The following is a 23,899-nucleotide window of genomic DNA, read 5'->3' on the forward strand; positions in this document are numbered from 1 at the left end:
ATGCACAGAACGGATGCGCAAGACACGTCAGCTATATAAAGAGCGAGAGTTGTTTTCTTCCTATTAGTTTCAATTCACAGTTTAATTAGCAGTTTCAATCAGCAAATAACAAAATGCGTATTACAGGTAATATTTTATTTCACAACACTTTGCCTTGTTCCTTTGGTCTCTGCTGTTCATCCTAAAACACAAAGGCGCTCTTTAAGCAATGCGACAGTGAGCGCCCGGCGCGCTGCGGTTGCGCGACCGCACCAAATTAAGCTCCCTGCGCAGTGCGCACTGAGGTCCACTTAAATTTTAGAAAGTACATCAGGACTTTAAAAATATCTTCTAAATTTCAGCGACGGCTCTGTCACAATAATCGGCCAGCCCGGTGCAGTTGGGCGGTCGGCGTCGCGCTACGGTTGAGCGTTCTCTCGCACGTTCTCTCTCTCGCTCTCTCTCGCTCTCGCACACACGCAAACCGGATATCATACGGAGGCCGCCATTACAGATGCGCAGAACGGATGAGCAAGACACGTCAGCTATATAAAGAGCGAGAGTTCAGTTCTCTACCTAAATCCGTATTACAGGTAATATTTTATTTCACAACACTTTGCCTTGTTCCTTTCTTCTCTGCTGTTCACTTCAAACACGCTCCATGCGCACGGAGCGCGGTGGTGCGTTTACGGGCAGTCGGAGAAATCAACGCCAACAAAAAAAATTACATCCAGCCTAGTTAAGACCATACCAAAGACTATAAAAATGGGACCCATTGCCTCCCTGCGTGTGTGACGATCTTTGGGACTTAAAAAAAAAAAAAAAAAATTAAAAAAAAAATTAAAAAAAATTCATAAAAATTGGGTGCGTATTATACATGGGTACAAGCTTTTTTCCAGCATCAGCATGCCATTGTTAGGGGTGCGTACTATACATGGGGGCGCACTATACATGGAAAAAAACGGTACTTTATTTGGATGTATGCTTTCACCGATTCTTCAAGATGATACATTTGGTCAGAATGTTTGCCGTTTGATGTGATCTCATAAGATAAACATCTTTCATTAGTCTGACCTGCAGGCACTGAAGTGATGGAGACTGTTATTCATAAGAACAGTGTCGTATTTTATGAGAATCACTGATAGCAGTTTTTTAGTGTTTTTTTTTTTTTTTTTTACTGCTGTTAATAAATGCATTTGTTTTCAAAAAACATGTTTGGAATATCCATGCTTTACTACCTACTAAAGGCCAAAATCTTTTATGCAATGACCTTTACAGGTCGCTTATATTACTTCACACAAACACTACGTCCATCTGCTCCTGGTTCGGCCCTCCGGTCCAAATATAGAACCCAGTTCGGCCCGCGAGTCAAAAAGTCTGCCCACCCCTGCCCTAGAGCAATATTTGCTGTGATGTTTTCAGTTTTTTCCAGATTTCAAATTGTGGGATCGCAAATACAAGGAGCAAGCGCTCCCTTCTTCAATTAAAACTAATAATAAAATAAACTGTTAAAAATCCAGTCAAATTACTTTAAGGCGATACCTGCTGCGGGCAAACCAAAGGGGTCTTATTCTCATGATATTTGGGCATTTGCATGAGGTTGTGTTGTGCATCACCTGGCGCCGTACGAAAAATGTCTTAGCATTTACACAATTCCTGAGAGGTTTATCATTTCTACTTAAGTGAGATACAAGCATTGACAGTATTGTTGTATTACCACAACTGCATTCATGTTTCTGCTCATCTGTTGGTATAGGACATGGTTAAACCGTCATTAATCGGAGTAAGGGGCTGGAGCTGTGAATAACAGTTACAATCAGACAAGCCGACTGTAGGCCTTGATGAGTATTGATTGTGATTCAGGAATAATAGGTCCAGCATTTTTGCTGCATTCTACTCGTTACGTATATTGCTTTCTGTCCTTTCCACGCTCTCTTTCTCTCTCATTATTCTGCTCGCCATTCTCCTATCCCCTTCCTTCATTACGCCTCTATTTGACACAAGATGGGCCCTGCGCCGCGTCAAGAGCATTTTATTTTCTGCGGTCAATCTCGGCCGCGCACTAGAGATGCCGAGAGGAAGTTATATTCAATGCAATACAACAAAAGCCGTCGGAGGAGTGAAGGATCAATGATGCCGTTGGATAATAATTTCCGGAAAGAGGACAAAAGTAACAAAAGGCTGCACTTACTCAAATGTTACAAGTTGTATTGAATTTTTCATCATGATTTGGACGGAATCACAGAAGAATTTACAGTTACAAAGTCAGCTCATGTTGCAGCCATTTGTAGACAAGGCAGGCTTTTGAGACTTTCAAGTACAGGAATAATATTCATTTAACTAAACATTGAGCCCACACAAATTGTTCTGAGAGTATTTATTTTGAGTTTAATTACATTATTAAACACATTGGTAAAATTGTGTACAAAAACCTCTTCAACGGTTTAATTTGTAATCAGGACTGACTTTGGGAGGGAGAGTGTGTGTGAGAGAGAGAGAGAGAGAGAGAGAGAGAGAGAGAGAGAGAGAGAGAGAGAGAGAGAGAAATTGCTAGCTGTGGTTTGCAAGGCCTACTCAGATAATTCCACTTCTAATGTCAATTTGCCATTCTTAAAGGAAACACAATTAATTTAGATGCAAGGAAAAACACGCTTTTTGTTCACATTCATTCATGACAGCATCAATGCACACATCTGAGGTAGTGAGCCTCGACAGATAATCAGAGAATGCAGACAATCTACATTATTGGAGTAGCGGCACTGTGTAATAAAATATAGTCCCTGTTTCCTTCCTCTGTGCTCCCTGGTTTCCAAATCATGTTTGAAAGGAAATGATTCACTTCAGTTATAGGCAGATTTATATGGAAATTGTGACTAGCTTGAGACAAATCATCTCCTCTGTCTTCTCATTCTAACAGCCCCCTCCCCCACTGGAAGGGTGCTGTGGGGGGCGATTGGGAGCAGACAAAAAGACACCTGAAAGGTCGCCTTCAATAACTAGCAATCATTTTATTGGCATACTAGCTATGTAACTTAACCCGAGAGAGGCATTAAGTGCCACAGGGCCTCCAAAGTAAAAGTTCTCAACTAAATTCTGCAATGGAAGAGTTCTACAAGAAGCAGCTAGTGTCTTACTCTCTCCCTTGTCATTTCTACTGCGGGAAAATAATTTTGAGAACCAATTGCATTCACACTCAAAAAGTTACTCCACCATTTCTGGCATGGAAAAGCAGTGGAAATGTTAATTTACTTTCTGATTGGTCATCATTCCTTTCTATTTGACAATCAATGATTATTTCAAAGAGTATTTTATGGTAAATAAACATAAACATATCCACTCTAGTCGTTTTCTGCACAGATCCAGTAAAATTCAACGTTGGCACACTTCCTATCAGCTGATAATTAGACTGGAAAACAACAGTTATCAGATAATGCGGCATTTGGCTTTGTCCAATTTGGGTCTCCTGAGAGAGATAAAGTCAGATCTTTCCTGAAGGACAGTCTGAAATCTTCCAAATAGTCTGGTTCAGAGGCTCCATTACACAGCACCTTCAGCCCTTGACTTCATGTGGATAGTCACAAGAGGCATGACAAGGCAAGTAAAACTCGAGTATTTCCATGGTGGAACCATCTGCAAATATCCATACAAGTCAAAAAGTCACAAAAGACCTGGATATTCAACTTTAACCAGGACACATAAAGTCCAAAGCCCTCTGATCCCTGAGACAGGTTGTCCAGTGCAACAAGGACATATTGGAGCATTATTGTTGGCAAAGTCAAGGTCGGTAAATCTCTTTTTACTGATCGATGCATCACTTGGACTGTATGACCCCATTCGTAACAGGCAACAATCTTCAAGCAAAAAAAAAAGAAAAATTCAGAACCATAATATGAAATAATACAGTAATTGAGATATCTGTACATGGTATGCATAGAAAAAATAAACATAGGCAACACATAATGAATCAGGGTACAGTATATAAAACTAGACAATTACTGATGAAACAGGTGAAAAATGTGATAAAAGACTGCTAAACAAGTATTGTTTGTCCTCTTTGTATTCTGATCATAAACTCAATATTAAAAAAAGCCTAAGATATAGGTTTTACGCTTAAAGAGAAGAAAACTAAAAGTTTTGCTAATGAAAAGCATGGAATTGCTAATCTCAAAATTTTGATGAGCACCAAGCAGGTCTGGTTGTCTCTGGAGTCCGAGTTCCATCACCACTAACCAATCACACAAGGCAATATGACTGAAGTGGGCTCAGAAATATTTTTACTTTTTTTTTTTTTAAGTTTCATGCACTGATGAATATGTGCATCTTTGTTAGGTCCAGATGGATGGAATTTTGGATGCTTGGTGGATGGCCACCATGTTCCAATAAGGCTGTAACGTTGGCAAGGAAGCGGTGGTGGTGATGTTTTGAGCTAAAATAATGGCGAGGCAGATGGGAAGTCCCTTTAGGATGGCTTTATGTGTTAAATGACCTCTGCAAAATGTGTGCAGTCTCTAACTGAACATTTCCTGACATGATTTACAAAGAGCAGTGTTTTCTGTGAAGTACATTGAGTTGCCTTGTGTATGAAATATAAAAAAACGTTGCCTCACCTTTTCGGAAGTAAAATGGCTGTCATGGAAGACAACATCAAATCCCATGTTGTAAAATCTACCATTTAAGATTTACCTAAATACAATACATACGTACGTAAAAACAAACATTCGTACATACATACGTACATACATACATACATACTGCAACCCTATTGATAACATGTGGAACATTCTTCACAGAAAAATCAGTGTGTGAATGGCAGTACTTTGAATATCCTTCAAGAAAAATCTGAGTTTATGAATGGCAATACACTGTACCTTAAAACAAATGTCAGAAAATATTTGTGCAGTTAAAAATGATTAGGGTGCAAACTATTTACAGATTTACAAGTGCAACGGATGACAGAATTGTTTAGGTGACATCGAAGAGGCGGGGCTTATATAATAAAATTTTAAGGCAGAATAATGGATGCTTATCAAAAAATCTCATTCACTTTGAATTGTATTGAATATTTAGGATCAAAAACCAGGGCTTGGTAATTTGGAGCACAGTGTAAGATACCAACAGCAAGCAGCAGTTGTTATTCACTCCCTAAAATGGTCCCTTGTTGCTTGTGTGTATGAGAAAGGCGAGGTGCCTGTTAAGAGGTCTGACTTTGATCAATGGACCTCTGGGTAGCAATCACGCTTTACGGCTGTCTATATATGGTCCCCAATTTGAATCTCATATTTATCGAAGACAGAAAAAGTGAACTTGCCTTCTGCGTTGCAATATTCAGGCACACCAGAGTCATGTTGTTTCACATTCATACTGCTACAAATGGTGGAAATAAACAAGCTTCGCTAGCAGTCAATCGATATTTAGACTGTTTCATGTAGCTAAATTAGGTAACATAGCACCTGTATTTAAAAAAGGGCACAGTATGAGCCGGCAACTGTACCTTAAAGTCGGTTCAGAATTTATACAATTAATTTCAATCTTCTGATTACTGTGCCACCCATTGAAATATGGTCATCTATAGTTGTCTGTCATTGTGAGTTATTGCTAGATGCCAGATGACTGAAATGTCAGTAAATGACCTTGTTGTTTGCTAAGCCTCTTTTTTTGTCACACTGTTATGTGCTGTCTCAGCAGGATTGCTTTATCATCACACCGGATGGAAAATCACCCCTGTGCAAATGAGAAATCCTTGGCCTGGAGCCATTAACATGCTCACAGTACTCTTCATTTAGTTAGACAACCCTCATGTGAATTGAATGTTTAGGCTAGGGGTTCAGGGAAAAAAAAATCTAAATTAATGATGAGATAAAACTAAAAAAAATATGACTTATATGTTACATATGAAATAAAAAATAATGGAGGCATGTGGCTAAAAACATGGTCGAGATGTTTTACTCTGCTGCGGCCTTCCTGCGTGGATTTTGCATTTTTTTGAGTTTTCTCAGGCTTCCTCACACAATCCATAGATAAGAATGACTGGTTAATTGGAGACTTCGAATTGATCATTACTATGTATTTGAATATGAATACATTGATCCGTCGTTTATCACTGATAATTGATTCCAAGACCAAGATATGGAGTCAGGACTTTTATAACCCTTTATTGTATTTTGAAACACTTTACTGTACACTTTTTAAACATTTTAAAAGTAAACGGACCTCTAGAAACGTTCTTTAAGGCTTCAATAAAATTTACAAAGTCACAACACCATAAAAAAAAACATCCTGCTGATTTTGTGGAGGCAAATGAAGTGGAAGAGTGGTTACAGGTCGAGATACAGTGTGGTTAAAACTGCTCTTACAGCTGTAAGCCAATCAGCGGCAAGGATACACATCAACATGGTCCCGTTGGTCTTGTCTCCTCTACGAGATAGCCAATCAACAGCAAGGATACAAATCAACATTTTCCCATCGGTCCCGTCTCCTCTACCGCCCAATAGTGTGCTGTAAAGTCATATGGGCAGACAAAGCCCCACGCTACAAGTGACACCGCAAAAAGCACCGAACTATCCGCAATGTTTAATACTCTTTAAAACCAACGATGCACTGAATGACGAACCTCGAAATAGCGAGGGATCACTGTAGTTGTATATGTGCTCTGCAATTGACCCATCCAGGGTGTACCCTAAAAAACTCAGCAGGTCCCACTCAGCCACCTAGCTACACCAGACCTATAGACCAGCAATCGACTTCCCTTTTCCCTTAATTCAAAAAGTCCATGGTCGTTCTGTCTCTGCTCGTGACATAATGTTGCTCTGTGCATAATCCTGAAAACTTTAATGGAATCATGTTCACATTCTTCTGGTAAAAATGTTCCCTAGAAGTAAACCATTTAGATTCAAACTGAAACCAACGATAGCAATGAAGCCTCAAGGACTGAGTGATAGGAATTTTGTTCTGTTCACATGACAACTGTTTTGACTTTACTGCAGGGATGACCTTTTCCTCCCAACTTTAATGAAATTAAACTGAACCAGGGCAACAGCAACAATAGGGCATTGAGCAGGGCTGACCTTTCTCATACTTCTTGGTTGAGAGTTGTTATTTGGCAGACTTTGTCCTAATAGAAAATAACAAACTATATATGTATCGCGTTTATTCACAAACCATGAAAAACATTCAATTAACTCCTTTTAGGGAGACGAGACAATATTTAGAAATTTTTTGGAGCATGGAGTCGGCTTTATTATATTCTTGCCTTATTTATTTATTTTGGTATCCAACCCACATTTGATTCTATTTGTCCTCGCAATAAGTAAATACAGTTTCAAAATGGCGCTTAAAAGTTGAGCATACAGTTGTCAAACTGCTAGCAAGATTTAAATCAATCAATCAAGTCTCTGTGGTACGCCAAGACCCAGAAGTCCATTGCTGCTTCATAGCAACAGAGTCGGGATCAAAATCACTCTTCCTTCCACACACAGACACAAGAAATTAGTTATCAGTCCAGAGTGTAAGTATTCTAACATACAGTACATGTCACAGAAAGTAATCAGATCTAGAATTGAGAGAATTGCCAATTTGGTTAAATGGTGGAGGATGGTTTATGCCATCATTGAAGAAAGTAAGGTTTCAATTCATAATTCAATTTCATAATTTTGGTGTCTTGTGTTTGTTAGATCTGTTAGATCGCTAGTGTGATCCCACTCCCATTTGCTACTGTGGTATCCATAGCCACCGCCCACATCTTTGAGAGAAAATGCAAAGAAGTATCGAAGGGAAGAGATTGTCTGCGTATCAGATGTTAACTGTGATTATCAACAGTCTTCTGATTAAAAAAAAATCCACTTTAAAACAAAACACATAAATTAAGAATTAAGCCAGGTGAAAAAGCAGTCAGAAGAAATCCATCCATCCATCCATCCATCCATCCATCCATCCATCCATCCATCCATCCATCCATCCATCCATCCATCCATCCATCCATCCATCCATCCATCCATCCATCCATCCATCCATCCATCCATCGTCTTTTCTGCCAATCACAGGGAAGGTGACTGAGCACATGCTTGGTTTTACCAATCCATCAGCAGACAGATACACAGCGACAGCCATTCACTCTCAGCCAACAAAACATGCATGTAGGAGAAAGTGAGAGTAATTGGAAAATATCCACAATTCAACTGTCAGGCTGATAGATAACATGTTAACAGTAACCTTCTGCAAACTAAATGTATAACTTCATTATAGGTGGATATAGGGCTCCTTTGTTTTTAAAAAGACATCCAGGTATTAATCCACTCTATAAGACACAGTTTTGTATTTTTCTTCAGGAAAGTGTCAAATCTAGTCTAAATGTTTCTCCTACCATAAAACTGTCTCGGTGGTGTCTCGATTAGCAAAGGTTTGAACCTAACCTATATTTTAACCTTTATTTAACCAGGCAAACAATTAAGAACAAGTGCAGCCTGACAATCTAAGAAGTAAAACATGTCTCAATGAGGTTGTCTGCTGCCAGGTCAACATTCCAAATTTTTCTATATTTGTTCTGCCAGCTTTTGACACATTCAAAGAATTGCAGCATATAAAAAAAATTTTTTGTTGCACATGAGTGCAACCTACCTCTGCGATTCCTTTGGGAAAGCCAGCAACCACACAAAATGTTTAGTCTAATTTAACGTGAGTTCGATGAAAATAAGCAATAGCAAGAAAGACAGAGTCACCATACCTTGAGCCCTCCACACTCTGCTGCTGATCCATGATCCACTCCAGTGATGTAAATACCCAACGCGTATTCAGCACCGCCTCGGATCATAAGGCCCAGGGATCGACCATCATCCAAAACCAAGTTGACCTAAATCAATCACCATGATTTGCTCAAGTCAGTTCTCGAATGGTTCCAGATAGAAACAAGTCACATTTAGAGAAAAAAATAAATCTTGTCATTCAATCTTATTGTCTCACAGCAAAACATTGAGACAAACTAAATATTTTCAGGAATGCATCCCTCCCAGCCTTCAGAACATTTGTTAAATGCATAAGGAAAGATCCAAACCCTTTTGTATTTTAACACATATCTTTCCCCCTCAACACACAGAACTGATCATGATTCAAACAAATAGCAATTCTGAAAGCTATAGTGTAGGGGTCACCAACCTTTCTTATAACGAGGGCTACTTCCTGGGTACTGATTAAGGCAAAGGGCTACCAGTTTGACACACTTCTGAAATAGCCAATTTAACTATCTGTTATTATTAATTGTCGTTTCCAGTTCACATGTGTGATTTAAACAAGAATAGCAAAAATAAAATAAATAGATGCAGCTCACTGTGTATAAGTGCCGCTATTTGAGCTAATTTCAGAACAGCCCTGCCGGCAACTCACGCGGTCCTCACGGGCGACCTGGTGCCCGCGGGCACCATGTTGGTGACCCCTGCTATAGAGACACCTGGCATGTAGAAAGAAAGGAGATATAACCTGGAATGAGAAGCCATTGCCCAGAATTCTTACATTTCAAATTCCAGGTGCACATACTATATAGTGACACAGCCTCAGCAGTTAATTTCATTAGCTGATTTATTATTTTCCACTATTTTCTTGCCATTTCTTAATTTGCAGCGCAGAAACTATTATGAGTTCATTCAGATCAGCATAGTACACTTCTTTTATGATGCATATAATTTATTTTTATACATAGACAGGTTCAGTAATGGCTTAGCCATGCCTAATGTTAATTTGTGATTGTTATCAAGGAAACCAAACACTGTGCCTGGGGAATGTGTACAGATATTTCCGCAAAATGTTTTCGAAACAATGATGTACGTGACAAAACGTTCAATGTGAAATAAATAGTCTGTTACTTTTTGCAGTCTTAGGTCCATTTAAAGATTAATGCCCATTACAGAGGCAACATCTTCCTCTGTCCCTCCAGGGGAAGTGGACGAGATTTTGGAGTGAGATAGATGAGGTACTTTCGACGACAGAATTTCCTCTTGCCTTTTTACATGCATTAATATTCTAGTTTTCTGGCTCATAGAGCTTTTGAGGAAGGTTGATGGTTCAAGAAGTAAAACAACGATAACTTCCCGATGAAACATTAAAAACGCACAAAAGCGTGAAATTTCGTACGCAGCGTCACGTCAAGCAGAAACAGTTAAAAAGTCTATAATGAAGGCAGGGACTAAACATGAATTCAACTGGGCATACAGTGCTTAGTTTCTCACAAGCCTCACCTTCTTCTCATCTCCTTCCTGCAGGAGCTGCATGTTGCTACGTCGCTGGCTGTCACTTCTTCTGAGGGCAGCACTGTGATGTTCAGGTAGGTCAGGAGGAGGGGACACACTATGGCCCAAAGGGTCAACCCATGTATAGACATGGTTGGTCACATAGCCGCCTGGAATCCTCCCCACTGAGCGTACAGAGAGGTTAAGCTTTTTATTGCCCTTCAGCACCTGAGGAATGGAAAAGGGAGAATTGTTGAAGTGATCAAACCTCACGTCTTACAATATACAGAAATAGCAACAAAGAAGTGTATCCAGACATGAATATGTCCAAAACAGAATTGCAGCAAGGTGACTAAAACCTTGAACTCGGAAAAGGGCCACAATAGTAGCCACCTGCTGTCCATGTCAGGTAAAGAGAGTGTCAATGGTCTCGGGTTGTCTGAGTGCGAGGGAGCAACACTTCATTGAGAAAACCATTATTTCCAAAACAAACTTCTGTATGGACACTAAAACGGAAAGTTTTTTTCACCTTCACCTTCCATCTGATATGAATGGTAAAATGATGACCATGTTGGATGTTTTGGGGCTCCACATACAATACACCGGCATTGCACTATTTATTGAACCATAGAAACATGGCATGGTGGTCAAGGAAGAACGCGATGACCAAAAAGAAGATTAAACGGTAATATTCAATCACCCCATTTTTAGACTGCACCAGCACTTTTCAACGACAGAAAGTCTATGCGCTTCACTTTTTCACCACAGGTTAAATTGAAATGATAAATATAGATGAGCATTATTGTAAAACCCAATACAGGCTGTGTACCTCCATAACATCTGGAACCTTTTTAAGAGATTTATGATTGGCTGTTACGTCGACGAACTTGAAAGTCTGTGCACTAGCGATTCAAATTCCAAACCACAGCAAAACCAAAAACCTATCCTACTGGTCACAATGGGTGTAATTTTGACAAATTATTGACCAATGTCAAGTGTTGAAAATGCCTTGCACGTATTAATAACGTGTTTGCAACAGTTTTTGGTGTCACCTGAAAAATGATTATTTTGGAGGTTGACGTCTTGAAAAACTAGAATCTGTCTTTCGTGAGATCGTGTAATCAAGGAATTTACACCAGATTCTAACTAAATGCATGGAGAGTCATTCAAATGCCCCCAAATGGACACATACACGAAAAGTAGATTTAAGTTATATGTTACAGCACAGGTGTCAATCTCAAGGCCCGGGGGCCAGATACGGCCCGCCACATCATTTTATGTGGCCCGCAAAGACAAATTGTGCATCAAATTTGTGTGTCATTACTAGAATTGTAAATTGTCTTCACTTTTAATAATATCTTCTTTTTTTTTTAATATTTGACCAGTTTTAACTCGTCTGATTTGAAAACGAGTTATTTGTCCGTTTGTTTTGTAGCTTTTACTGTATATAATATGAGGTGCTCATCCATTTATTTGGGTTGACAGTCATAATGGCCCTCCGAAAGAAGCTATGACTATAATGCGGCCCGGGAAAAAAAATGAGTTTGACACTCTTGCGTTACAGTAATACATTTTCATAAGAAATTGCTGTTCGCTGTGGTTTATTGTCTTCTATTGGCTTTGGGTACGTGGAACACTTTGGCCGATCGATATATTCCCATGTAGCTGGACTGCTCATAAAATCAGACCAAACGGGCAGTTCAGCAAATACCCAGAGGCCTTAGTATTTCTGGCTGTTGACTTTAACAGCTGCAGACTGTTACTGTTGTGATTTCAAAAGTGCAAAAAGAGTAGGATATGGCATTTGACAAATGAAAAGAAAAATGCATATCAAAGGGATTGTTTTGGGGATAATTAAATTCAAGTAAGCTGGTTGAGTTCATATGAAATTCCACAATGTGTAATGGTGGTCTTCTTCCACTTCCTCCCTAACGAAAGAAGCAACGTGAGGTGAAAAAAGCAATATTTCGTAGCTCCCCAAAGGATCACAAAATAATTTTAGTGGTGCATCTGGCTCAAAGGGCGGTGCGCCTCGGTGAGAGTTCCCATTACAGTTGGAGCATGTCCTCAAGAGACACCGCCATGATTTAGTTGCCCCAACGACTCTTAAGGCAGAAAACAAGGGGGCCATGTGAACCGTGTTCTTGAAAATCATGACAAATGAGGTGAACCTGTAGCGAAAACACATTTAAGCTTCACAGGGAATCATTAAGTCTTCACCTAAATCACACTGTTGCAGAGTAAAAACATTACAGATGGGAATTTTTTTAACACTTCCGGTTCTACCTGTACACGGTGACTACTAAAGCTAAATTTATCGCTCGGTGTTGTCATACAGAAATTACTGCTCTTGGCTTGCGCGAAAACGAATGTCTTTTTTAGTGAAGCACAATGCAAGCTTTTAAAATACTGCCCTTCAGAGTGTTGTGCTCACTCTATACATTTTCTTCTACACTGACTTAGTACCTGGGGAATTCAGATAAATCCACTTACGAAAACAAATGTTCCCCATTGAATCCAAATTTTAACATCAGTCTTCCTTTGCGTTTGCTGGCTTCTGGTGGTTACAAGCAATAAGTTTTAGTATGTACATTAAGTAATCTACAGTTAGTACAAAATACTGCTGCAAGGCTGCTCTCTCGGACAAGAATATTTGATCACATTACCCCAATACTAGCCAACTTACATTAGCTCCCGGTCCATTTAAGATGTGACTTCAAGGTTCTTCTATTAACCTATAAATCACTGCATGGCTTAGCGCCTTCATATCTCGTCGACCTAGTTGTTCCTTATGTTCCGTCTCGTAACCTTCGTTCGCAAAACGCTACCCTTTTAGCAACACCGAGGGCCAAGAAAATGTCTGCGGGCTCTAGAGCATTTTCTATTCGGGCTCCAGAGCTCCGGCCGGGGAGGTGGTTAGGTGGCACCCATGCTGACAGAGGCTATCTGGATTCTCGTGGGCCAATTCAGGATGGGGGAACTGCAGCTCAACCTCCTCGAAGACACTGCCAGGACAATTGAGGGCTCCTTCGGCAGCCCTTCGCTCTGACATGGACATCCACTTTTTATTTAATTGATTTTCATATTGTATCATTTGTGCCCTCTCTGCATCCATTTCAACCTGGTGATCCTGAAAGGGGGATCCTTCCATCTGTGGTCCCTTCTCAAGGTTTCTCATTTTCCCCTGGTAGTTTTTTTTTTTAGTTTTTCTTTGCCCTTTTGGGAGCTTAAGATCAGGGGATGCTTTGAGAATAATTGTCAATTTTTGTCTATGGGAATCCCTTTGAGACTGCTTGTGATTTAGGGCTATACAAATAAACTTGACTTGACTAATCTGTCAGGAGTACAGAAAGGGGGAAAATTAAAAGCAGATGGTATACATATATACGGTCCCCTCCAAAGGTATTGGAACTGTAAGGTCAATTCCTTTGTTATTGTATTCTGAAGACATTTGGGTCTCAGGACAAAAGATGAATATGATTACGTATGTATGCATTTATTCATTCATGGAATAAGTACACTAAATAGGTTTCATGCTATGAGTCATGGTGCAAGGCAACTGAGAAGTGCGGCAACACGGAAAGAGTCGAGAAAAAAGAAAAAATGAGTTGGTGGGCAAAAGGAATCATAAGGTCGAGGCTATGATGAAGCAAACAGCTTCGTAATCCTTGGAGCAAAATGTATCATTATGACCATGCAATGATGGAACACGTCTTCATGCAAAAGCACAAGCGCTGAGGAAATATGAGAGAGAGAGAGAGAGAGAGAGAGAGAGAGAGAGAGAGAGAGAGAGAGAGAGAGAGAGAGAGAGAGAGAGAGAGAGAGAGAGAGAGAGAGAATTTATGTGGTTTACGAGGCCTACTTGGATAATTCTGCTTTTAAAACTAACCCTAACCAGCACCCCTAATGGTATATTATGTACAGCGATAGTATTTATTTTATGCCATCACAACACTGCATAAAATTCAAAGTTAATATAAGATCTTGTAACTGTATATTTATGGACCATGCCTAAAAGTAGAATACTTTATTTTTATTGTGTTCTGTTGCCAGTTCAAAAGCACAAAATCTATATAATTTAAAAAAGACAAGTGAAAGCATCAATAAAAAAATGACAGCATGTTCTATTTGTAAGAAAAGGGGAAAGCAGCCCATCAGTTGAAAGCATTTTTTTGAGTTGGTATCAAATGTAATAATAGTAAGGGTTGAAACCATTCATTGCTTATTGTACAAACTAATTGCACAGGCCTAATACTTAGTTATCTACACATAGAGTGCACTTGTCAAATCAAGTGCATTCAAGCATGCCATCATTGCAAACTGCCAAACACACAAGCACTCACAAGCACGCACACACACGCACACGGACACATAAGATGCGAAGTACGAATATGGATACACACATAACTGGGCACCATGTTTCCACCAAGAAAATTGCCTTTTCTCCTGTGTGTTTACTACTGTCAGATTGGATCTATCAACGGGTGCAGAAACACACATTCTCATTCGGCATATGTGAAGGTAAGATTTGTGAGGAGCTTTCACAATAATGACAAAAATTCAAAATCCAATGAAATATTGTCCATATTGATAGTACTTTAGATAGAGCAACAGATCAGCATTCAGATGGCAATGTAGTGAAACTGAGAGGAAAATGTATGGAGTGGCACACACATCATAGACTATGATTCATGACATCCACGTGTAAAAACAAGCAATGCTGGTTAGCGGGTATCTGTGAATTCCACCTGGAATGACAAATTAATTCTTTTCAATTCTTAACACACAATGAAAATACTGCACAAAATCTGGTGTTCATATGCTGCTATAACAATGTTTGAAAAGCAAAGTCAGCAAAGTATAATGCATTTGAGTCACGTAGATATAATACATGATTTTGAACTGACAGTAACATGACTATTTCTGAAATATTCTAGTAATGTAGTGACCCTTGACCGTTTAACTACCATCACATGAGAATATCGTCTCCTGCTCATGTGTTGTTTCAATTTCTGTGTCAAGTGGGAGCAAACCCAAACAATGAATTGAAAAGAAAGTGTTTCCAAAGCAAGATCTAGTAGGGTTAGAGTGAAGGTTAGCATTGTGTTATTCCAGTTGCAATAGACAACAATAACCAGTGTTAGACCCATTGAACTGCAGAGCGTACACACATTTGTCCGCTAGCTGTAGGCAAGTGGATCTGCCAGTGGTGCAAATGGAGCTATTGATGCTGTTCAAAATGGCAAATCTTCAATTTCCAATCCATCTATCAGCTGTGTGTTCCATTAGGACGGGAGGGCAAAGTTGGCGACCACAACCTCGTGCAAACATGAGCAAAAGCAATGAATAAATTCAAGTGGTGCTTGCTGTGAATTTCACAGCCGTTTAGTTTGTAAGTCTGACGTGTAGTATTACAATGTGGTAACCATCCAAACATATAACAGATACACTTAAAAATCTGATTCATTGGATTACAGTATTTGGGCAAACCATCCACTATTTCTTTTCTCCATTAGCGTCTGGGATAACTGGAACCTTTCAAGATTACTTTATACATATATTCCGTCCTATAAAGCGCACCAGATTATAAGGCGCACCTTCAATGAATGGCCCATTTTAAAACTTTGTCCACATATAAGGCACACCGGATTATAAGGCACAACTTCAATGAGTGGCCCATTCTAAAACTTTGCCCATATATAAGATTTATACATTTGGCCCGCAGGCCGGACTTTGGACACGCCTGCTGTAGTGGCTCAATATTGGTCCATATATAAGGCGCACATGATTATAAGGCGCACTGTCGGCTTTTGAGAAAATTGGTGGTTTTTAGGTGCGCCTTATAGTGTGGAAAATACGGTATTCGATTGGAAGGAATTGATTTAAGCCATTTTCTGTAGCAAGCAATGACTATTCTGCAAATGGGCTTGGCAGTGAAAAAATATCAAACATAGTCTGAGTGCCCACCAATTCATTACTGAGCAGGAACTCAGTAACTACCATATCTAAACTCTGACAAAAGATGACATCTGAGATCAAGTGTCAAATTAATACATGGGCTTTCTAATCCCGCACGAGTCACAATTTTGGTTCGGTGTAAATGAATTGGTAGATAACCAATTAAATATTTTTTTTAAATTCTGACAATTGGGTGGAAACAATTGTTAATTAAACATGTCTTAAAGAAAGTGAGCCCAAATGGAGTGAAATACTTGACTGCATAAAGTAGTGGACCCATTAATTCAGTTTGAGCTATCTTAAAAAAAAAAAAAAAAAAATGATCCAAAGAAAATGAGATCAGTTTAAGCGTACGGCACATTGAGGCACATGTTCTGTTGCGCAACTCCTCTGGCCAGCGTTCAACTGCGTATAATGAGAGGAAGGAGAGTGGCATAGAAATGGCAATTAAAAAAATAGCAAGTCATTGCAATTCCTCTACAATTTAACACACTTTTGCAAACTGTATAATTGAGTGTACTACAGCTACCATAAAACTGATCACCATGGCTACCTATACTCACAAAAACACAACTAGTGAGACCGGAATAGTTTTACAACTCTTGAGTCTCATATTTTGCCAGATGTTTGAGCATAAACATCTGCATTGGTAGGATAGTAATAATATGTTTGGAACCCAAATTAAATAAACACTTGGAAGGATTATTGAATAAATGACAAGACAGCCACCACAGACTTAATGGAGTCAAGTCATCTATCACAGGGATTAGCCAGAGAAAAACATCCACAATACTCATCTCCTTTAATCCTCAAATTCCCCCAATCTGTCTATCCTTCTCTGTTCCTCTCATTAACTTGAATTAATGTGATGGAACACCTGCACTGACATACACAACACACCAGCGGGACAATTTGAGTGAATTCAAATTGAGTCATGAATAAGAGATTTTTTTATTTTTTTTCTTCACATCAAAGAAAAGCAGACATTACGGTATTTTTATAAATTAATATTGCAAATATTTATAAAGAAGGAATATGCTTGTGATAGTATGTTATCTGATTAAGTCTATTAACATTTTACCGGTTATTTCTTGATAAATCGTCTTGTACAATAAACAACAAGAGTCTAAATTGCATCTTTCAAAATTGAATGAGCAACTTTATTATTGTGGTGACATTTAGTTTCATAGGCTATAAACATAATTTTGGATTTGAATGAAAACATCATCATTCTCTTTGTGCAGATCCAAGTTGGTGTCACAATGCTAATGCTTACCTGGCAGACAAATCTATTACTCCCCCGCTCCTCCGTCTGAAATTTTGAGTCCCATAAACACAATTTGTTTTACCCACAAAAAAAAATGGTAGCCTATCATTAATATCTGAATTCTCTCACCGAAAGAAACCCCCAGAATCTTCATAACAGAATAAATGGTGGCACATGAAGTGGTGAAAGTTCAGGGAAGTGAGAAAAGCCAATTTTTGTTTATTCAAAGGGAGAGAGTTAAATACTCTGATTTGCTGACGGGGCAATAAATTAATCTACCCCAGTAGCTCATTAATCAAAGAGGCCTCCTATTGCGTCCCTCTATTGTCCCGCAGCAATTGTAATTTACAGGGCCACCTCCAGATGCCAAAACTACTTCAATGCTGGCTTTGAGTAGTTGAGGGAAAAAGAAGAACATAGACAACATAGAGACACGTGGATCTCATCTGTATTTAATGGCCCGTTGTATATTTGCATTACATTGGCATCTGGTTCATGATGTGGAACTCGGAAAAGTCTTAACGTGAAGACCCTATTCCTATTTTAGAAACAATTCCACGACAGCCCAATTAACTAGAATGTAAGGTAAGGATTTCTGCATACATTACAAACATAACCAAATGGACAACTACATTTTGCCATTTATGTAGCAATGTGATTAATTACATCATTAATTTTAATAATTAAATGCACACTTAGTGTTGTGGCAATGTTTTGTCAAAACAAAATAAAGTACCGTATTTTTCACTCCATAAAGCGCACTGGATTATAAGAGGCACCCTCATTGAATTTTTTATTTTAGAAATTATTTCATATATAGGGCGCACCGGATTAAAAGGCGCATAAAATAAAAGCTATACTGCAACAAACTGAGGTTGACTAGGGTTGCGATATGCATCCACTAGCCAATAACCAATGAGCCCTCAGTAAACAATCACGTTTCTCAAATTATCTCCTATAAAAGTGATCGGAACCGACTAAAGTTAGATCTAACACATCGGTACTGCTTACTTATGTTTCCCTTCCATATCGAGCCATAAATTTACTTGAAACATTAATGGAGCAACTTATTTTGAAATGAAATAGCCTTGTGCGTATAGCAGCTATAATTATAGCATTAGCCACCTGCAAACTCCCATGAGCCTCAGCTCACAGACTCCCATGAGCCTCAGCAAAGTGTCATGGCGGCCCCCTGTAAAGAATCACGTTTCTCAAACTCTCTCCCATAAAAGTGATCGGAACCGACTGATTTAACACATTGGTGCTGCTTATTTATGATTCCGTTGGATATTGATCCGTAAACGTACTCGAAAACACTAACAGAACAGCCTATTTTGAAATGAAACAGCTATTCAGTGACGCCCCCTGACCACGGTTGCCGTAATGCTGGCAAGCGATGCGACCTTGTAATTTACTAGTCGTACTAAAATGTACGGAAACATTTTGACAGAGTGCTGTGTTCAACCAGTATGGATCAACAAATTCATCAATTGATCCATATATAAGGCGCTCTGCATTATAACGCGCACCGTGGTTTTTTGAGTAAATTTTAAGTTTTTAAGTGCGCCTAATAGTGCGGAAAATACGGTAATGTATATCTTTGATGGACAGGAAAATCTGGCAGCAGCTGGGAATGCAGCTATTTTTTTTTAATATGGTGCTTGTGTTCATAAGGGGTGTCAGTGAGCAGGAGCCAATCCCGGCTGACTTTGAGTGAGAGGGGAACCTTAAACTAGTTGGCCATCAATCACTGGGCATCTAATAAACAAACAACAAATTATTATTGTTTACAATGTGGAGTTGTCAGTGAACCTATTGACCATTTTTTCAGAATCTGAGAGGAGGTAATCCAATCAATTGTACAAAGAACATGAAAATATCACATTTCTTAGCTTTCCCAAAACTCTTGAATGGGAAATTAATATTTGAGACATATTCATAAATTTTAAGTTATATGGAGTGAGCTAACTAATAAAGGGTATCTTGACCTGTCTTTTCACTATTACAGGAGAATGTTTGTTGACGGGTGAAGCAAGAAATAAATGCTGCTTATCAGCTAGCATTAGCGTGTGCCTTTTCAGATACCATTTGAGCTTTTATTCCATTTCAGGGCAGACTATATATTTATTTTGAAAGCAACTGTGCTACTGTTCTCATTTGTAGTAAAATATTGCCACACGCTTGAAGTTGCCCTTTCCATAGACATAAAGCTACTGACTACCATAAACTGACTACCATATAAAGATTTTCTGTGCATACAAACTAATATAAATGTACAATATTCAATAAATAATAACTCAAGTAGTTGGTGTGAAGTGTATACTATGTCTGCTATTTGAAAATGGATAAAAGGAAGCCTTTGGGAGGCATTTTGAATGCGCTTGGAGAAGCTACTAAAATTTAACGATGCTAATATATTTATTTTACAGGTTGTCAGTGGTGATGGTCATGTATGTGACTTCAGGGAGATACGAGACAATCGTTGGTCACCTCACTGTGTGCTATCCTACGCTGTGTTCTCACAAACTTCTCTCACTACAAATTATTACCCAGGGACACATTCAAGCAGAAACACGACTTCACAGTATATAGAAGTGAAACTACTCTGCTATCAATCACAGACAGAAATCAGCTGACCCTGCCAACATTTTGAAGCTAAAAGGGCATTTTTCGATATGTAAGCTTTTCATTCCTTCACAGCAAGAAATCAATGAGCTACTGATTTTTTTTTCATGGACCGAAACTGTTTAGCACGACTCCGAATCAGCTCTGTACAAATAGACATTGGGTTCTTTGGACAGTGTGAATTAAAGCTTGTCGTCGGCAAGCTGGGGGAAAAAAAAATATTTTCTCAATGGATATTTAGCTCAGCAATTTGCTAAATGAAACCATACTTTGGTAGTCGTAGCTTAATGAAAAGGAATGTTTGATCTAATTGCAGGGTGGTGAACAACCCTCTTTTGTGACAGAAAAAGATCTGGAAGATAGCTTTTCTTTTCATACATAATGAATATGTATTATATGATGGAACTTCTGAAAAATATAATATGGAGGAAAATGTAGTTCCCCAAGCGAGACTTCAGATCTTTGTGTCTAAGGGTTAAATACATCCACAATTAAAGCTGTTGTAATTATTGCTTGGATTTTTATTGACTCTCATTTTAAAAGGCACCACGTAAGGGTGCCAGTGATGACAACGATGCATGAGCTATGCAAGTGAGCTCTCCGTGGGCAATTATACGACTTAATCCACCTCTTATTACCAGCTTTATCACATCACACACCATCAATACTACACAATTTAACAGTACACAACTGTGCCACATCATTTAGAAAGGTTCAAAAGCCCCCCCCCCCCCAACAAAAACAGGAATAAAACAATATATGCCATATCAGAGATACTGATAATTAAAATATATTGATATTTCAAGATTGATACACCTGTGTTTTTCAACCTGAACTTGACAGGAATAACTTTTATTTAGAAGAGAAATATTGCAAGGATAAAAACACAAATATGTGCAAGACAGAGGCGACAGCATCATTTTGTATTCCCCTAAAAACTTGAGCTACATTGTTTATCAGAGCAAAAGACAATCCACAAGGACTCTCCGCTGTGAAGTGCAGCCTCTGCATGATTTCCGCATTAACATTGCACCATTTACTATACTTGCTGTCAGATGGGGAACAGCATGGGGCAGGCCTTTTTTTCTCGGCTGCTGCATGCTGTATCACATCCATAATCTCAGTAAATAACACAAACTACACATTTGCTTTTCAAAAATGAACGGATTCAATCTGCAAAAATATACATTTTATGATAATGTCATCTCGTTTGATATTTGAAGCAAATGTGAACCTCTGCTAAATATTTAACAGATATTCCAAAACAGCTACATTTTTTCTGCTATTTTAACACTATAGGAAAACAAATTCACAGAAAGCTGCACGAGTTAGTCTCCTCTAAAACTGCAGGGACAACCAAAGGATGCACATAGATTGAAGTCATAAATAAATCTGTTCATCCTCTGCCAAAAATGTCATCACAATTTGCTCAATGCATTTTCTGATAAATAATCAAGAAAACATAGAGGACCCCAGCAGGGACAATACACATTGTAAAAACAACAACAACAAAAACTAAGAAAGAGATTACAAAGAAACACAGAAAGTAAGGCAAAAGGTTCGATCAATTTCTACAGTTGTCCTCACGAGCTATTGCCCCTGGGACAATGTTTATGACCCTTATAAAATGCCATCTTCCTCTCTTGTTAAGGAATATAAAGAAGTTAGTTAATTAAGTTTAATTAGGGTGTAACAGTGTTCACTTTCTTAATCCCACATGAACCCATTTTGGAAATAAGACAATGACAAAGGACATTTGTAAAACAGTACATCGCTGGTAGTTTAACAAGTTAACTTGCATAGCTAACATGTTATTTATTATTGTTTTTTTTAGTATCCGTCAACTATGCTTGCTAACTCTGTTTAACATGCACCTCTGTGTCCTAGATTGGGAATTCTGAGAAGGTATCGCTGCAGTAACCTCCGCAGGGCAGCCAGATCTTGTCAAAGGATGCCTCTAGCCTCCCGCTGTGTTTTCTGTCTTATCTCACCATAGCACGCTGATGTTCGTCTTCATGTTTCTTGTACTCAGTAAGGCAGAAAATTAACTCCGGTGGCAACAACGCATCATCTGAGGCCAATACATTTATCTGTGTGACTCCATCGCTCATTTTTCTGTCTTGCGTACTTACAGAAACACTAAATAGTCATAGTGGGATACAAATTTGAGATTTCTCAAGGACCTATCCTCAACCTTTGCTGATAAACTCACCTATTTACATTTTTGGAGCATTTTATGTCGTACATTTCGTACACAAGGCAACCCAATGTGGGTTTCGTTTATGATATTCCACTGCATGATGACATCTAGACTGTCAGATTGGGATCCGATACATACATTAAAAAAAGATATTTGGATGTATCCTATAGTTACAGGGAAGACACATAAACAACTACTATTACATTAACATAAAATATCTGTTGAAGTCAAATTTTATAGTAAATGTGGTGCTCAGCCAGCATGAAACACACACACGTGCACACATGCACACACACATGCACACACACATGCACGCACGCACACGGATGCACACACACAACTGCAATAATAGCAACCAAACATTTCATTCGTATATCACTTGTCCCAGCCACCATTAGCTGCTTCCCTCCTCCTGCAGCACACACACCAGTGCTACCGTGCTAGTGACTGCTCTGAAAAGATGTGGGTGAGTAGGATTTGTAGAAGCAGAAGGATACTGGCACCATCTAAAAACCAAATGCTGTATCTGACACTAATGGGCCTAAAGGACAGGTCCCATATGGGTTATACACCACACAAGCAGCTATGAGGGAACAGATTTGGATGCAGATAATGGTGTGTGTGTGTGTGTACGTGTGCATGTGCGTGTGTCTGCGTGCGTGTGTGAGGCTGTATGAATCTGAGAGGTGTTTGGAGGTTTTCAACTTGAATACTGGAAGCTGATTCTAGTTTGTGACCAAACTTTTTAAGATTAGGGGGTAGTACCCATTAATCATCTCATTTTGGAGAGATGGATAAAGAAATTCTCAGTAAAAGTAGGCCTTTTTCCTTCACTATAAATAGCTGTAAATACTGCTAAAAGTAACAGCTTTATAATATAACAGTTCTATTTAAATGAATATGGCAGAATCACTCTTTTTAAAGTATAGTACGTATTATAGAGAAGACTCATTTAGATTTTCATCTACTATATGATACCATATTGCTGTAATCTCACTTGCAGGTGGACTGGAAACTGACAATATTTATAGGCAAGCTAACTACCATCATTTACTATCTACCTTGTTTTACCTTTTAGCACATTCAACCCCATCTGCCTTCTAGAAAAACAGAACCACTTGAAAAGAATATTGCATGTCCATCAAAGTTGCATGATAAGCATTTCATAAAACCACATAGTGAAAATAGCAGTTATTAGCCCCATTTACCACCACGAACATAAATCTATCTTTTCAGAAGCATCACTTTGAGTCTGAGTAGTAATGAATTCCTACAGTATGATGAACTGAGATTTAAAAGCTGCCGATGGAGTTCTGAGCGTTTAACACAAGTAGAGCTGTCGTCTAACAAGGGGAAGGGCACACCCTTGGCATAAAATAGACAAACAGCCATTCACATTCACAATCTCTTATTTAATAAACTTCTTGTTTGTGTTTTGGGAATGTGGGAGGAAGACAGAGTAGCCAGTTTTTTTTCAATGCACACCACTGATATCATGAACATGAATTCCAAATTTGTAAAGAAAACAATAAATTGTCCCGGCACAATAAAACTGGCCAATCAGAGACTGTCTGTCCTTGGCTGGATTATTAAAATTTGGTTAGCAACATGAAATAAAAAGACAGAATTTGACATCCCTTGAGACAAAACGTATTT

At 38.8% G+C, this 23,899-nt stretch overlaps 1 protein-coding gene across 1 annotated transcript in view; it reads right to left on the reverse strand.

The window, feature by feature from the left end:
* The window catches only part of whrna (whirlin a), a 73,171-nt gene that overhangs the window by 32,605 nt on the left and 16,667 nt on the right, over positions 1-23,899 (reverse strand). Inside the window, exons 2-3 of the mRNA XM_061293647.1 lie at positions 10,203-10,421; positions 8,699-8,824 (exon numbers count right to left, since the gene is read on the reverse strand). Of these exons, the coding sequence (XP_061149631.1) occupies positions 8,699-8,824; positions 10,203-10,421 (345 nt within the window). The remainder of the gene's footprint in view (positions 1-8,698; positions 8,825-10,202; positions 10,422-23,899) is intronic.

The sequence above is a fragment of the Syngnathus typhle genome, linkage group LG12 (assembly GCF_033458585.1).
Source record: "Syngnathus typhle isolate RoL2023-S1 ecotype Sweden linkage group LG12, RoL_Styp_1.0, whole genome shotgun sequence".
NCBI lineage: Eukaryota > Metazoa > Chordata > Actinopteri > Syngnathiformes > Syngnathidae > Syngnathus > Syngnathus typhle.